General features: G+C 46.5%; 1 protein-coding gene across 6 annotated transcripts in view; it reads left to right on the top strand.

Annotated features, from left to right (window-relative positions):
- Window positions 1–15465, top strand: part of LOC140912362 (uncharacterized) — a 103635-nt gene that overhangs the window by 21389 nt on the left and 66781 nt on the right. For all 6 annotated transcript variants that reach the window (XR_012159277.1, XR_012159278.1, XM_073346629.1 and 3 more), the window contains exons 9-11: window positions 1236–1273; window positions 5390–5442; window positions 12938–13201. Coding sequence is in view for 4 of the 6 variants with exons in the window: in XM_073346629.1 (XP_073202730.1) it covers window positions 1236–1273; window positions 5390–5442; window positions 12938–13201 (355 nt within the window). In the remaining 2 variants the exon portion in view is untranslated. The remainder of the gene's footprint in view (window positions 1–1235; window positions 1274–5389; window positions 5443–12937; window positions 13202–15465) is intronic.

Here is a 15465-nt window from a genome sequence, read left to right as displayed (position 1 = left end):
TGCCCAGAACTGGACACAGTACTCCAGTTGAGGTGAGGCCTTATCAGTGTGGAGTAGAGCGGAAGAATTACTTCTTGTGTCTTGCTTACAACACTCTTGCTAATACATCCCAGAATGATATTTGCTTTTTTTGCAATAGTGTTACATTTTTGACCCCTATTTAGTTTGTGATCCACTGTATCCCCCAGATCCTTTTCTGCAGTACTTTTTCCTAGGCAGTCATTTCCCATGTTGCATTTGTGCAATTGATTGTTCCTTCCTAAGTGGAGTACTTAGCATTTGTCCTTATTAAATTTCATCTTATTTACCTCAGACCATTTCTCCAGTTTGTCCAGATCATTTTGAGTTCTAATCCTGTCCTTCAAAGTGCTTACAACGCCTCCCAGCTTGGTGTTGTCTGTAAACTTTATAAGTGCTCTCTCTATGCCATTATCCAATGAACATCTGAAGTGACTGTTCACATAGAAATTAAATATTCTATTGAAATTTACTGTTGATCTATGATATTTATATGGTCCCCAGAATCACATTATCTGAGTGCCTTACAATCTTTAACAGATTTATTCTCACACACCCCTGTGAGGCAGAGCAGTGCTGTTACCTCCATTTTACAGATGGGGACTGGTGACACAGAGGATATGTCCACACTGCAGTTAAGCACCCGGGGCTGGCCCATGTCGGCCAACTTGGGCTAGCAGGGGCTCAGGCTAAGGAGCTGTTTAATTGTGGTATAGCTTTTTGAGTTTGGGCTGGAGCCTCATCTCTGGGACCTTCACCCCTTGCAGGGTCCCAGAGCTTAGCCTCCAGCAAAGGTCTATTATGCAATTAAAGAGCCCTCTAGCCTGAGCCCTATGAGCCCAAGTCAGCTGGCATGGGCCAGTCGCAGGTGCTTAAATTGGAGCATAGATGTACCCAGAGAGATTAAGTGACTTGCCAAAGGTCACACAGAAAGTCTGAGAAAATTGAATTCTCTGCAGAGCATAGAATTGAACCCAGGTGTCCCAAGTTAGTGCCATACCCACTGGACTACTTTCCTTACTGCTGGAACAGGGCAGAGTAAGTCCCGCTCCCAGTAACTGGTGTTAAAATTAAGATGTACATTAATCACCCATTATGTTACAGCTACAGCCATAAGGATACAGGAGATATCGCCTTCACCTCCATCCAGTGCCTGATATTTAATAAATACTTTAGAAGTTACCTTGGGAAATGATCCATTCTATTCTTTTTTACAGATCCCAGAAGGACAGATCTGCTTGGATGAACAGCACAGGTATCTCCAATCCCCATTTTGGGAATCACTCTTTCAGCCATTCCAATGCCAATGTGATGTTTTCGGAGCTCCGACTGAGTTGGTCCTGTCAGGTCCCCATAGTGACTATTTTTGTTCTCCTTCAAGTACTAGAATTGACCCACTTTGCCATATACTCCCATGTAATCCCATGTACTCTACATGTACTCCCAGCCTAGAGTCACAGGCCTGCTAGGAAGCAGTGTATGCTATATCAGACAGGAAAATGAGCCAGGGCATGTAAGGAGCTACACCCTTGCCCTATCCACCCCTTGCTCCCCAGTGAAGCAGTGAGGGTGTACCCATTAGGGTCTGTTTAAACTGCAGTGTAAGCCCAGGGTTAGTGGGACTCTAGTCAGCTGACCCATGTTAGAGAATTCTAGGCTTGAGCATCTGCACTGGTTTTTAATGGGTTTTTAATATGATGGGGCAAGGCCAGATGGCTATAGGAAAGTAATGAGAAACAGGTATATTAGCCCCAGGCTAAACAAATCCCTGTTACCATGGTAACCAAATGGCAGTCGCTCCAGGTCAAATAAGACACCTGAGGCCAATTAAGATCCTTCTAGAAAGCAGTGGAGACAGCTAGGTTGATTGGGACACCTGAAGCCAATCAAGGGCAGGCTGGAACTAGTTAAGAGCCTCCCAGTTAGTCAGTTAGGGAGGCATGTCAGAAGCTGTCAGAGGAAGCCACGCTGCTGGAGAAACTGGGCAGTGCAAACACTATCAGGCACAAGGAAGGAGGCCTTGAGGTAAGGGTAAAGGAGATATTGAGGAATGGGGGGCTGCTGTGGGGAAGTGGCCCATGGAATTGTACCTGTCCTGTTGTTGTTAAAAAGTCAGCTACCAATAGCTCCTACTATTAGGGTCTCTGGGCCGGAGCCTGGAGTAGAGGGTGGGCCCAGGCTCTATCTTCCCCCTCCCCAGTCAATCATGGAGACTGTGGGACAACAGACACTGCGCGAGGGAGGGTTGCTTCTTCCCACCTCCCTTACTGGCCGATGATGAGAGTGGCTAAAACAGACTGAAGCATGCCCCTGAGAACTATAGTGAGCCACTGAGGTGAGCACTAGAACTGGGAGTTGCAGGTTTTTCCCTGGAAAGGGATAGAATTCTCAGACTACTGCTAACCAGAAGCACGGAGAGAAGGAGCTTCATCACAATTAAGACTTTTCTAACCTGGGCTTGAACCTGGAGGTCTGGCATCCAGACTGCAGCACGCAGCCCTGAGTCAAAACCACTGTATTGAGGAGTCCCTAGCTTCCTCCTGAAATGTGGCTTCTCTAGCATTTTGACTATGGTGCACTGTGGGGAGAACTTTACAGCTCACCCTGCACATTATAGGAAGTTTGAACAGCCCATCAACACAGCCTCTGGAGCAGTTTTTCTTGTCTGTGCATTCCCAACTACTAGAGCCAGCAACGTGAAGGAGGGACCTTTAGAACAGGGGTTTTCAAACTTTGGGTCATGGCTCGTCTGGGTAAGCCGTTGGCAGGCTATGAGATGGTTTGTTTACCTGAGTGTCTGCAAGCACAGCAGCTCACAACTCTCAGTGGCTGTGGTTCACTGACCCAGCCTGCACCACTTCCCGCAGCTCCCATTGGTTGGGAACGGCAAACTGCAGCCACTGGGAGCTGCTGTGAGCGGCCATGCCTGCAGACACTCAGGTAAACAAAGCATCTTGCGGCCCTCCAGCAGCTTACTCTGATGAGCCATGACCCAAAGTTTGAAAACCCCTGCTTTAGAAGAACTTGTTTTGCCTGTGCTTTCACTCCTGTGTCAGGAAATTGGCATTCGTGCTCCTTGCTCAGAGTCTTCTGCTGGCTCCCATCAGTCCCCAAGCTAGATTCAGGTGACAGCAAGGCATCATTCTAGTTGATGAGCACCACAGTTGGCTCTGTGCTGGGCACAGTGCCCAGCACCCAGTCAAACTCCTCCTATAATGGGCATGACATTGGCAAGTTGCCCAAGGCATGGGCATGGTTCTGGTCCCTGACCTTCTGGTACTCACTCTTCAGTCTCTTACTATGCTCCCTGAACTGGTCATCTGTCTGTAAAATCTGCAAAGCTGCCAGCTTTTTAGCTATCTGCTGGTATGCATGGCCATTTCTGGTGCTTTTGCCGAAATCCACAGTTTTACTGGTCTCGTACCAGAGATTCACCAAAATTTGGCTGTGCTCCTGTGATCAAGAAGGAGCTCGCTTTGCAAAAGGTTTGCTCGGTTCGGTCTCCATGGCAAACCCAGGAGGGTCTCCAGAGTTGTACTTGCAGCTCGGTGCTCATATGGTAATGGGTTAATGCAGACTAACTGAGCAGCTGCTGCACTCTGGGAGGGGTGGTTTCCATTTTGAATGGAAGATTGTTGGGATAGAGAGGACAAAGGAAGTCAGCCCTTGGAATTGTGGGGTTTTTCTGGCAGACTCTCAGGACACAAGATGAGGAGAGCTGTGTTCACATAGCAAAGCAATAGGGTTCAGACCTTGGGTCCCATCTTGACTCATGCTCAGGCCCTGAAGCCCTGCAGGGTCCTGGGACCTTGGGTCCAAGCCCTGGGTTAGAGCAATTTCAGTGTAGATAGCAGCGGAGTGGGAGGTAAGCTTGAGCCAGAGCTTCAGCCTGGGCGCTTATTGCAATGTAGACATACCCTTAGGCTCCTCTTGTCCTTTGCATCCATTTTTCCCATGTTCTCTATCAGTTGTAGTGGTCCCTAGGTAAGTCAGTTTTTAGCATACTTAAAAAAAAATGATTTTCTACATATCTGTAGAAACTCCTACCATCCCCTGGCATTGACTGTGGGCTTGGCTAGGAGGTCAGATTTCAGTGTGATGTAAACACATTGCCATCAGGCTAATAAACCTGGCTTCTCAGTGCTTGGGTGAGGGGAGCTCCTCAAAGGGATATCTTTTCTGTGCAATGTTGCTCCCCACCCCAACTCTGCCTGGAGCAGAAGGACCATTTAAAACTGTTTTTCCTGGCAGAAGTTTTTCAGGCTTGCTAGGTAAAGGTAATTTCCACTTTAGTCTAGACTCAGAATCCTCGATTCCAGCAGCTATTGCCTTGTTCTGCATGGCAAAGCATTTGACAGTCTTGAAGAACTGTTTAGACTCTAAGGCCTGCTAAATGATTCAGGTTGTCAGGGCCATGTGCTAGGCCAGTGGCCTTAGAGCAGGCTGAATCTTCTGTGGCTGGGAAGGAGATAATACAGCAGGAGACCGGATCTGTCATGTTATTTAGATGTTACTTTTGCATCCCATGGCTAGCGCTTCATCTTAGGTTTCCTTAATGCTGTCATGATTAACCATTCAGTAACCATACAAGATGGGCCCCTTCACTTTATTAACCCAAGTGTACAGGAAAATATTAAGTTACATTTTTTAAATTAATTTTTGGAATGTTAATGATATTGCAACCAAAACACTGTTTACGTATACAGCTGGAGATTTGTCCATTTCCCCCATCAAATGCAAAAATCAGAGAAAGGAGAATAGCAAAAGAGCAGGCAGTCTGTTGGTAGGTGGGTGGTTGCAGGCTAGAGTCATGGCTCAGTCTTTGGTTCATCTGAGGTCAGAGTGCAAAGTTCGGGTCAGAGGTGCAGTCTCATTATTGATCTAAATTTTCCCTCCTCTCTCCCAATAGTGAGAGCAAGCTTCAGGTGAGCATGGAAAAGCAAATCTGTGAATAGTTAACATATGTTGGTAACATCCAAGAAACCCCATTGCTGAGGTTCAAAAGGCTTGATGCTTATAACTTGAGTGGAAAATAAGCTAAACAAAAAAAGTGTGTGTGGGGGGGGGGGAACTGAGTCAAAACAAAACTGACAAAACAAAGACAAGTACTGGTTCCACTTTGCTTTCTTAGTTTTGTAATTCCCAATCAGTGGGAAATGATTGTGCTATTCACAATTGTTCTCGCAGAGGTAGGTCTTCTGACCCAAACAATATGATTGTGAAAATAGGGGAACTTTGTTTTGAAAAGTGGACTCTTGTTCATTTCTTGTGGGTTGTCTCAAAATTCAACCAAGGTTACCGTGGGATGGGTGCAAGGGGTGGCATCCACTGGACTAGGTGTTAATACGTATGTCTCTTGTTTCTGCCATAGTGCCACCGTATCTCTGTTAATGTACCACAGGGTGAATTCTGATGCTAGGCCAAGTAAGTGACATTCATTGATTGTTTATAAGTTGCTGCCAAGGATGAGCTTGGCCCATGTACTGAAAAACTTGCTTCGTACCACTTGACTGGCAAGTGAGAGAAGGAGCTGCTGCAATTTCCTCTAGTGGGAGGGTCTGGGAGAGGCCTGTTCTATCAACGTTCTGTTTCCGTGAGAACTGGGTACATGGAAAATGTAACCCTGGCAAGGGGTTTGGGAATGGGGAGTGTAGCCTTGTATTTTGTTTAAAGTGAATTTTGTAATGTGGTATTACACCATCGTGGGTTCAGCTCTGGTGGCTACAATTTCAAGCTTAACAGAGGGAAAGTCACCTCTGCTACTTGCTTCAGATTTAGAGTCTCTAGCAGGGGGTGGAGAAGGCGGACCCATAATGATAGCCTAAAGCCAACAGGCCCGGTGCAGTTTTTTATCCCCCAAGGAAAAACATTGCAAAGGGAAAGGCAAATGTGCAGTCATTAGTGACTAAATATATAGATGCTTTTGCTAACCACGAGTGTTCCAGAGATGTTGTTCGGAGTGCAACAAAATTGCTCATTCCATATAGACGTCAATCCTCAGGGATTCTAGAAAGAACAAATCACACCATCAAGCTAATGCTGCGGAAACTGGTAGATGCCAATGGATGCAGTTGGAATACCCTGATTCCATTCATTTTAATGGCACTCGGGGAACTCTCACTACTGCCACCACAGATCATACCCCCTTTGAGGTGATGACTGGGCAAACCATGTGTCAAGGTTCCTTCCCCGCTCTGAACTCTAGGGTACAGATGTGGGGACCTGCATGAAAACCTCCTAAGCTGACTTTTACCAGTTTAGGCTAAAACTTCCCCAAGGTACAAACTATTTTCCCCTTTGCCCTTGGACTTCCACTGCCACCACCAAACTTTATCTGGGTTCCTGAGAAAACGTAGTTTGGAAATGTCTTTCCCCCCAAAATCCTCCCAACCCTTGCACCCCACTTCCTGGGGAAGGTTTGGTAAAAATCCTCACCAATTTGCATAGGTGACCACAGACCCAAACTCTTGTATCTTAGAACAATGAAAAAGCATTCAGTTTCCTTACAAGAAGACTTTTAATAGAAGTAAAAAAGAATCACCTCTGTAAAATCAGGATGGTAAATACCTTACAGGGTAATTAGATTCAAAACATAGAGAATCCCTCTAGGCAAAACCTTAAGTTACAAAAAAGACACACAGACAGGAATATTCATTGTATTCAGCACAGCTATTTTCTCAGCCATTTCAAGAAATCATAATCTAACACATACCTAGCTAGATTACTTACTAAGTTCTAAGACTCCATTCCTGTTCTATCCCTGGCAAAAGCATCACACAGACAGACACAGACCCTTTGTTTTTCTCCCTCCTCCCAGCTTTTGAAAGTATCTTGTCTCCTCATTGGTCATTTTGGTCAGGTGTCAGCAAGGTTATCTTTAGTTTCTTAACCCTTTACAGGTGAAAGGATTTTTCCTCTGGCCAGGAGGGATTTTAAACTAGGGGAACTCCCACTACTGCCACCACAGATCATACCCCCTTTGAGGTGATGACTGGGCAAACCATGTATATGCCAAAGCATCTTTTGTAGCATACCAGTGGCACACATATCAGCATTTCTTAACTCTATGGCCTAGTATGGCTAAGCTAATATCTTACAGGCCTCAGGCTGTAGACCTTGCGTTTCAGCCTTACTTACTTAGAGACCTAATACATGATTATTCCCTCTACATACTGATCAATCTGATACTTCTATAATCTTACAACTTAACTCTGTTTAGCATACAATGATTATGTATGACATAACATGTTAATAAATTATAATATCACACAATAAATGAACAATAAACTAAAATCACTGGCTACAGGAGGCAGAGCCTTAATTCCCCTGGCTGAAATGGTAGTGTCATTGAGACCCATTGCCTCTGGTCACCTACTGCTCTTCACTCATCTCTAGTGCAACCTGAGGTTTCCTTTTGCAGCTCTGAATGAAATGTACTGAATAGTTATCACATCTACCCTTCCTTCATCTCACTCAGCATGGCAGCCTCCCAATCCTTCCGAACCCAGACACGCTCCCCCTGGATAGTACTTTATCCTCACCTTAGACTCCTGCTTCTTTTTAGTAATATACCTTTGTGGCTCTTCAGACCTTTCCCATTACCCCAGTGGTGCCCACCCTGTTCAGCCGGAGGCTCGACATGAGATTGAAAAAAGGGCCCTCAATCAGTACTCTTTTTCTGTACACTCTTTTGCATATGGTATATGTATCATTATTACATATAAAGATCACCATCTGCTGGCACATAAGGCTAATAGTGTCTATTGTATTCATCATAAATATATAGGTTTAATAAAAGGTTTGTAGTTATGCAGAGCAGATAGCTGCCTGTGTGCAGCTCTTAACATAGTGTCAGAAGTAAAAGAGCTGTTACTGCTTTAGGTGGTGGTTGTAGCTGACCAGAGTCATTGAGTCACATTTTAGCTGTGGTCTCTGCGACTACCTATTCACTCTCTGCTATTATGAAAATACATGGGGATATTAGTGAAAACTGGAGCTTCTTTGTGGCCTTCTGAGCAAACTGACTCAAGAAAGCATGCAAATCAGAGTGGCCACATTGAAGGTAGCAGACGAAGAAAAGCAAGATGCAACTACAGTCCTAGAAGATTTAGAAAAAAAAACCCAAAACTTTGTATTTCAAAGAAATGTAATATATGAGTGGTATATTCTCAACACATCTGATCTAAGGGAAAGAACCTGCAGACCAATATGCAACCAGACCGCACTAATTAGCTTCAATCGCACAAATTTGGCACGCTTGCACATGAACTTGTTAGAGATCATAAAGATTTAGGCACAAAAGGCAATGAAACCAGAGTGCATATGTTATGACAATCAGATGAAATTTAACCATGCTATTTGATATATGCCATAAGAGCAACCAAGCAAAGAAACCGTTACAAAAATGGAAATCGTTAACAATATAAAAGGCATACAACATATACAAGATAGACACAAACGCAGACGAAAACAAAGAGAACGTTGGTTTGCAAAGAAGGGCAAGCAATACATGCACTGTTGGAGAAACAGTTAAAAAGGCAAATGTCCAGCTTAGGTGCCATAGGTGCTTACTGCCATAAAATAAATCATTCTCCAAAAGTATTCAAACAGCAACAGAATGACAGCTTTCCAGGTTAGCTTTTCTCATACCACCTGCAGCGTTTGAGCTGAAGAGAGGGAAGTGGAGAAGCGTGATTTGCACAACTAAACCTTCAGGAATCACTAAGTCAAACAGATCAGACATTCATAGATCAAATTTTGAAGTACTTCAAGGAGAGGAAAGTGACCAGTCAGCGTGGATTCACCCAGGACAAGTCATGCCTAACTAACCTACTTGCCTTCTATGTTGAGATAACTGGCTCTGTGGATGAGGAGAAAGCAGTGGACATGTTATTCCTTGACTTTAGCAAAGCTTTTGATACGGTCTCACACAGTATTCTTGCCAGCAAGTTCAAGAAGGATGGGCTGGATGAATGGACTATAAGGTGGATAGAAAGCTGGCTAGATCATTGGGCTCAACAGGTAGTGATCAATGATTCCATGTCTAGTTGGCAGCCGGTATCAAGTGGAGTGCCTCAAGGGTCAGTGCTGGGGCTGGTTTTGTTCAATATCTTGATTAATGATCTGGAGGATGGTGTGGATTGGACCCTCAGCAAGATTGCAGATGACACTAAACTGGGAGGAGTGGTAGATACGCTGGAGGGTAGGGATAGGATACAGAGGGAGCTAGACAAATTAGAGGATTGGGCCAAAAGAATTCTGATGAGGTTCAACAAGGACAAGTGCAGAGTCCTGCACTTCGGATGGAAGAATCCCATGCACCGCTACAGATTAGGGACCGAGTGGATAGGCAGCAGTTCTGCAGAAAAGGACCTAGGGGTTACAGTGGATGAGAAGCTGGATGTGAGTCAACAGTGTGCCCTTGTTGCCAAGAAGGCTAACAGCATTTTGGGCTGTATAAGTAGGAGCATAGCGAGCAGATCAAGGAATGTGATCGTTCCCCTCTATTCGACACTGGTGAGGCCTCATCTGGAGTACTGTGTCCAGTTTTGGGCCCCACGCTACAAGAAGGATGTGGAAAAATCGGAAGGAGTTCAGCTGACGGCAATAAAAATGATTAGGGGACTGGAGCACATGATTTATGAGGAGAGGCTGAGGGAACTGGGATTATTTAGTTTGCAGAAGAGAAGAATGAGGGGGGATTTGATAGCTGCTTTCAACAACCTGAAAGGGGGTTCCAAAGAGGATGGATCTAGACTGTTCTCAGTGATAGCCGATGACAGAACAAGGAGTAATGGTCTCAAGTTGCAGTGGGGGAGGTTTAGGTTGGATATAAGGAAAAACTTTTTCACTAGGAGGGTGGTGAAGCACTGAAATGGGTTACCTAGGGAGGTGGTAGAATCTCCTTCCTTAGAGGTTTTTAAGGTCAGGCTTGACAAAGCCCTCCTGGGATGACTTAGTTGGCGATTGGTCCTCCTTTGAGCAGGGGGTTGGACTAGATGACCTCCTGAGGTCCCTTCCAACCCTGATATTCTATGATTCTATGATTGTGACACAAAATAAAGCACCCAAAGTGGAAGAACACTGTCGTTGCCTAGGAATTTCAGATTTTGAAGTCCATTGAATGAAATTCCGTAACAGGAAGAAAAATGTTACGGGAGATGTAATAAGGAGATATCTTTTTAAGAGACCCATTGAGGGTCGGTTAGGAGTGGGTTGTGTCTGGGTCATTGTTGCTAGGCTGATTAAGCCCTCACATCCAGAAGCTTCTGGAATTGGGTATGGTAGTTTGGGGTCTGCTCCAGTAGGTTCCCTGTTGCTGGGGTCAGACTCCATGAGGGGGAGCGGTCAGGGCAGCTGCTTTGCAAAGGGCCATGTGCCCCGGGTGAGCTGGGAGACGCTGAGTCCAGGAGCAGGTAGCAGGCTGGTGTCCCTAACCCTGGAGCTTTTTGCAGCAGTTTAGTGATAATGTTACCCTCCAACAGGGAAGCCCTGGCAGTGCTAATTATAGCCAGGGGGAAATTGGGAGGGAAAAATAATGTCTTCGATTTTAATTGCATGCTTTGAATGTGGTTTTGATTTTAGTCAAACTGTTCTAGTTAAATTGTCCCGACTAGTCGGAGTCACCAACTCTTCTTTAAATGTAGTAGTGGGGACAGAGCTATTTCTATTTTGCTAGTCTTAGTTTTGTATTTTCTTGTAACAGGATTTTCTTTAAATCTATACACTTAAGCGCCACCTGGCCACAGCCTGCAACCCTGCATCCCAACCCTGAGCCCCCCTCAAACCAAACTCCCTCCCCAAGCCCGTATCCTCTCCTGCACCCCAGCCCTGAGCCCCCCCCACAACTAAACTCCCTCCCTGAGCCCGTATCCCCTCCTGCACCCCAGGCCTGAGTCCCCCACACAACCAAACTCTCTCCAAGGGTCCCTACCCCCTCCTGCACCCTAACCCCCTGCCCGGCTCAGCCCCGAGCCCCCTTCCACACTGTGAACTCCTCAGCCCCAGCTCAGAGCCTGCTCCCCCTGCCCCATCTCAGTGAAAGTGAGTGAGCGTGGTGGGATGGAGTGAGCGGGGGCGAGGCCTCAGGGAAGGGGCAGGGGCAGGGCAAGGGTGTTTGGGTTTTTCGGATTAGACAGTTGGCAACCCTACAGAACAGGCCCTTCACAATTAACACCCCTCCCAAGCTCCCCTCAGCCAATTGACCCCCCAAATTCTCCCCTCTCCAATTGATCCCTCCTACCAAGCTCCTCCCTCCCCTCATCCCTGGCCCCATCCTGAATTTCCCCCTCTCTAGCCCCCGAGGAGCCCCGTGAGTTCAACCCCTCCCCACTGCTCCCCAGGCGGTCAGTTGTGTCGGTTTAACTGTCACCTCAGGGACATTCTGAGCTCCCCTCCCCCCAAGGGGCCACCTGGGCCCTCGTTAGCATCAGGGGATGGGGACTTATTTGCATAGAGGAGGCTGGAGCAGCCAATCAGGAGCTGGCCTGGGTACTGGGGGGCTATATAGGGCTCCCCAGGGCTTGCAGACCTCTGTGCTGGGAGCCTTGGCTGCAGGGTCCCAGACAGTGGCAGGGGGAGGCTGCCCCAGGCAGATGCTGCAGGCTCAGGGGCAGTGGGAGACTATGGTACCCAGAGCGGGCTGCATGGAGAGGGCAGGAGCGGGGGTCCCTGGGTATGGGAGCTGGGAGTCCAGGAGCAGAACTGGGCCCTCGTTGGGACCGGAGTCTCCATGTCTGTCACAGCTGTGTCCCTCTCCCTTCTTGTGTTGTCTTTCCATTGATTTCACTGGGCTTTGGGTCAGGCCCTCAGCCATTCTATGAGGTGCCTAATTCCATGTTCCTTATAATACAGGGGCAACCTTCTTTCTTCGTCACTCTCCCAACCGCACCATAGGGGTTCAATCCAACTGATTAATTTTGCATGAACCACACATTGATCACTGCGATTTAATGTGAGGAAAATTGTATTTACCCCACCCCCAACTTCACCAGTGCAGAAGGCACTCAGAGACCATAGACAAGAGCGGGCTATAAATGAGGAGATTCCAAGAGGCAGGGGAACTGGTGTTCATGCACTATGCAGTATAGGGCTGGTAAGCCAGCCTGTTTCCCACCAGAGGGCCAAAAGTATTTCTGATACAGCTTAACTATAACCATGAGCAGTGATTTGAGCAGAGGAAGGGTCTGCATGGATTCCAGCTGAAGATTCCTACAAGCCAGTGGAGGGAAGATGTTGTTTTAGACTGAGCAGATTGTATAGATTTTGTGATCAAAGACTCTAACTGAGACTTAGGTGAACAAAACCTAAGCTTTTGGGAACTTTCAGTTTCTTCTCACTGTATTTCTGTGGGGACTGAACTGTTCAGATTTTAATTAGTTTTCTTAATTTACGTTTATGTATAACTGTGAAGGTAATGTCCATGGATAATAAAATAGCCATGTCATGCTGTAAAAATTAGATTATTATTTGTTTCTTTCTCATAAGATTTTATAAAGTTATTTAATTAAATTCATTTCTTTAGTTCCTTTTGGGACTTGAATGTGGGGAGGTTGACCCAGTGCAATCCTTGCTGAAAATCCTTAGAGACTGAACTCTGGGTCTCCAGCTACTCTTCTGTGGGAGTTGGGGCTGGTTTTCGTAGGCACTGGAGGTGGGAAATGAAGTGAACTCTATCCCACCCAAAGGTTACACATACACGCCCGTACACCTGAGGTCTCTGATTCAGGGCCCTCTTAGGCCTCTATCCAAGATAGATAATGGTCTCCCCCCTCTTTCCATTCTGCAAGCACTGTTCTGAATATCATTGTAGCACTAAGAGATAGTGTCCATTTATGGCGTCCTTGCTGCAGGTTGCCGAGTGTGCTGTGGAGGAAAGATGACTGTCTCCTAGTACTGTTTCTGTCTCATTAAAACATAGGTATTCCTGCTGTGACATCTGCTGAGTCTATGGGGAACTTAGACACTGATGATACATCCAGCCAAGGCTCCTCACCTGCACGTGAAACTCAGATGTCTTGGGAGATGGAGAATGCTGCCATGCAAGAGGGTGGATCACCAGCTTCCATCAGGAGCGCACACCCAGAACAGCCATGCTGGGTCAAACCAAAGGTCCATCTAGCCCAGTCTCCTGTCTTCCAACAGCGGCCAGTACCAGGTGCCCCAGAGGAAATGAACAGAACAGGTAATCCTCAAGTGATCCATCCTCTGTCACCGGTTCTCAGCTTCTGGCAAACAGAGGCTAGGGACACCATCCCTGCCCATGCTGGCTCATAGCCATTGATGGACTTGTCCTCCATGAATTTATCTAGTTCTTTTTTTGAACCCTGTTATAGTCTTGGCATTCACAATGTCCCCTGGCCAAGAATTCCACAGGTTGCCTGTGTGTTGTGTGAAGAAATCCTTCCTTTTGATTTTTTTTAAACCTTCTGCCTATTAATTTCATTTGGTGACCCCTCGTTCTTGTGTTATTCGAAGGAGTAAATAACACTTCCTTATTTACTTTCTCCACACCTGTCATGATTTTATAGACTTCAATCATATCTCCCCTTAGCCGTCTCTTTTCCAAGCTGAAAAGTCCCAATCTTATTAATCTCTCGTCATTTGGAAGCTGTTTCAGACCCGTAATCATTTTTGTTGCCCTTTTCTCAATCTTTTCCAATTCCAATATATCTTTTTTAAGATGGGGTGACCACATCTGCACAAAACAAAGTTCCACATTGGTACGGAACCGAGACCTTTCAAGTTTATTTTATTTTCCTGTGTGAATCCAGAGCTAGAGACCAACCCAGAATAGCCGCTAGTCTGCTGGTTGGGGCACTTGCGTGGGAGGTGGGGTCCCAAATTATGAAGAGCAGGGATTTGAACGTGGGTTTGACAGGTCATGCCTGCTGGTCTGTCGTCTCATGCAAATGGCTCTAACGCCTCCGGTTTGTAAACACTGAGGTGTAATGTATTTGTTTTATTTCAACCACCACCCTTTACAGGCCTGGGCAGCAATCCCTCATGGGGCAGGCCCAGCGTCACGTGATGCAGGTTTTCCAATCCCATTGTTCCATGGGCATCCTACTACATTGGCAGCTGCTTTTCAGCTGAAGGGTTGGTCGGAGGGAGGAGTGTGTGACAGGGAGTGTGTGTGTGTGTATGGAGTGGGAGAGCGAGACGGTGTGTTTTGGGGGACAGAGAATGTGTCTGCATGCTGTCTTGTAAGTTCAGACAGTGGCAGAAAGCAACCAATCCTGAGGCAGGGGGAGGGGGAAACCCCGACATCAGCCCCAGCCTCCCTCTCTGGGCTCTCTGCACAGCAATCTCTCTCTCTCACACACACGCACACGCAGACACCTGCCTCTGTGTTCAACAGCACAAGCATTCCACATTAATGGTTTGCTTTGTGTCCCGGAGCAGATCAGCACAGTGTGCAAGAGCTGTCAGAAATGGTGCTTTGAAAGGGGAGCGGCGCATGTCTCCAGGGCAGCCGAGTTCAAAACAATGAGCATAGCGGTCATTCGAGGCATTATGGGACAGCTCCGGAGGCTAATTACAGCACAGAAGGCAATCAAGTGTCTACACTGGCAATACGGCGCTGGGGCCTCTGTGCAAATAGCCTCACAACTTTTGTAGAGGTGGGTTTTTGTGCAGCGCTGCGACTGAGGAGTTTCTGTGCACAAAGTGGCTTGGCAGTGTGTATCTGTCTGCAGTTTGAGCACAAAAAGCTGCTTTACTACGCAGAAACTTGCCAGTGTAGACAAGCCCCTAGATTGTTCAGTCCTGAAACAGTAAAAGGCGATTGACACTTAACCGTGTTATCATTTGCCTTTAGAATTAGCATCTTATGAGATTAATAGTGTGGATGGAGAAGTTGCGAATTCATCCATTGTTTCATGCTGGTTGCAGACATAGAAACACCTGCCTTGCTTTATACTTGATTCACATTTGGAAGGTTTTTCTGTGCAGCCATGTGGACTAGAAATGTATTTTTTAAAATCAACACTTAGACTGCATATTCTGTGCCACAATCAAGGTGTTGGCCTAGGGAACACAATAGCAGCCACCACTCCATAGCTGTGTTTGCAGCCAAATCTCTAGTATGAAGCAAAGAGGAGGGCGCTTAGGGGGTCTGTATGCAAAGGGGCATCCGTATCCTTCTTGCCAGACATCCTAGGGTCTGCAAGACTGAAGTTTGTTTTTGCAGGTCTGCAAAAATAGTGTGGAGACCAGTGGAAGCACTAGCCTGCTGACTTGCCTGACTGGAAAGCCAGGATTGGGAGGCTATAAAGGGTTAAGTTGTTGGAATGTGTTTGAGGTCGATGATTCATGAGAGTGGTCACTCTCAGGTGGGTGATGTGGAGAGCGGGGCAGAAAGAAACTGGGAAATGAGTGCTGGTGGACTTGTGGGTGGGTGACCTGGAAGTGATGCCCCTGGAGAGGGGAATGGAAAATCGCTGTACC

The sequence above is a fragment of the Lepidochelys kempii genome, chromosome 6 (assembly GCF_965140265.1).
Source record: "Lepidochelys kempii isolate rLepKem1 chromosome 6, rLepKem1.hap2, whole genome shotgun sequence".
Classification (NCBI taxonomy): domain Eukaryota; kingdom Metazoa; phylum Chordata; order Testudines; family Cheloniidae; genus Lepidochelys; species Lepidochelys kempii.
This window is presented reverse-complemented; position numbering and strand designations above follow the sequence as displayed.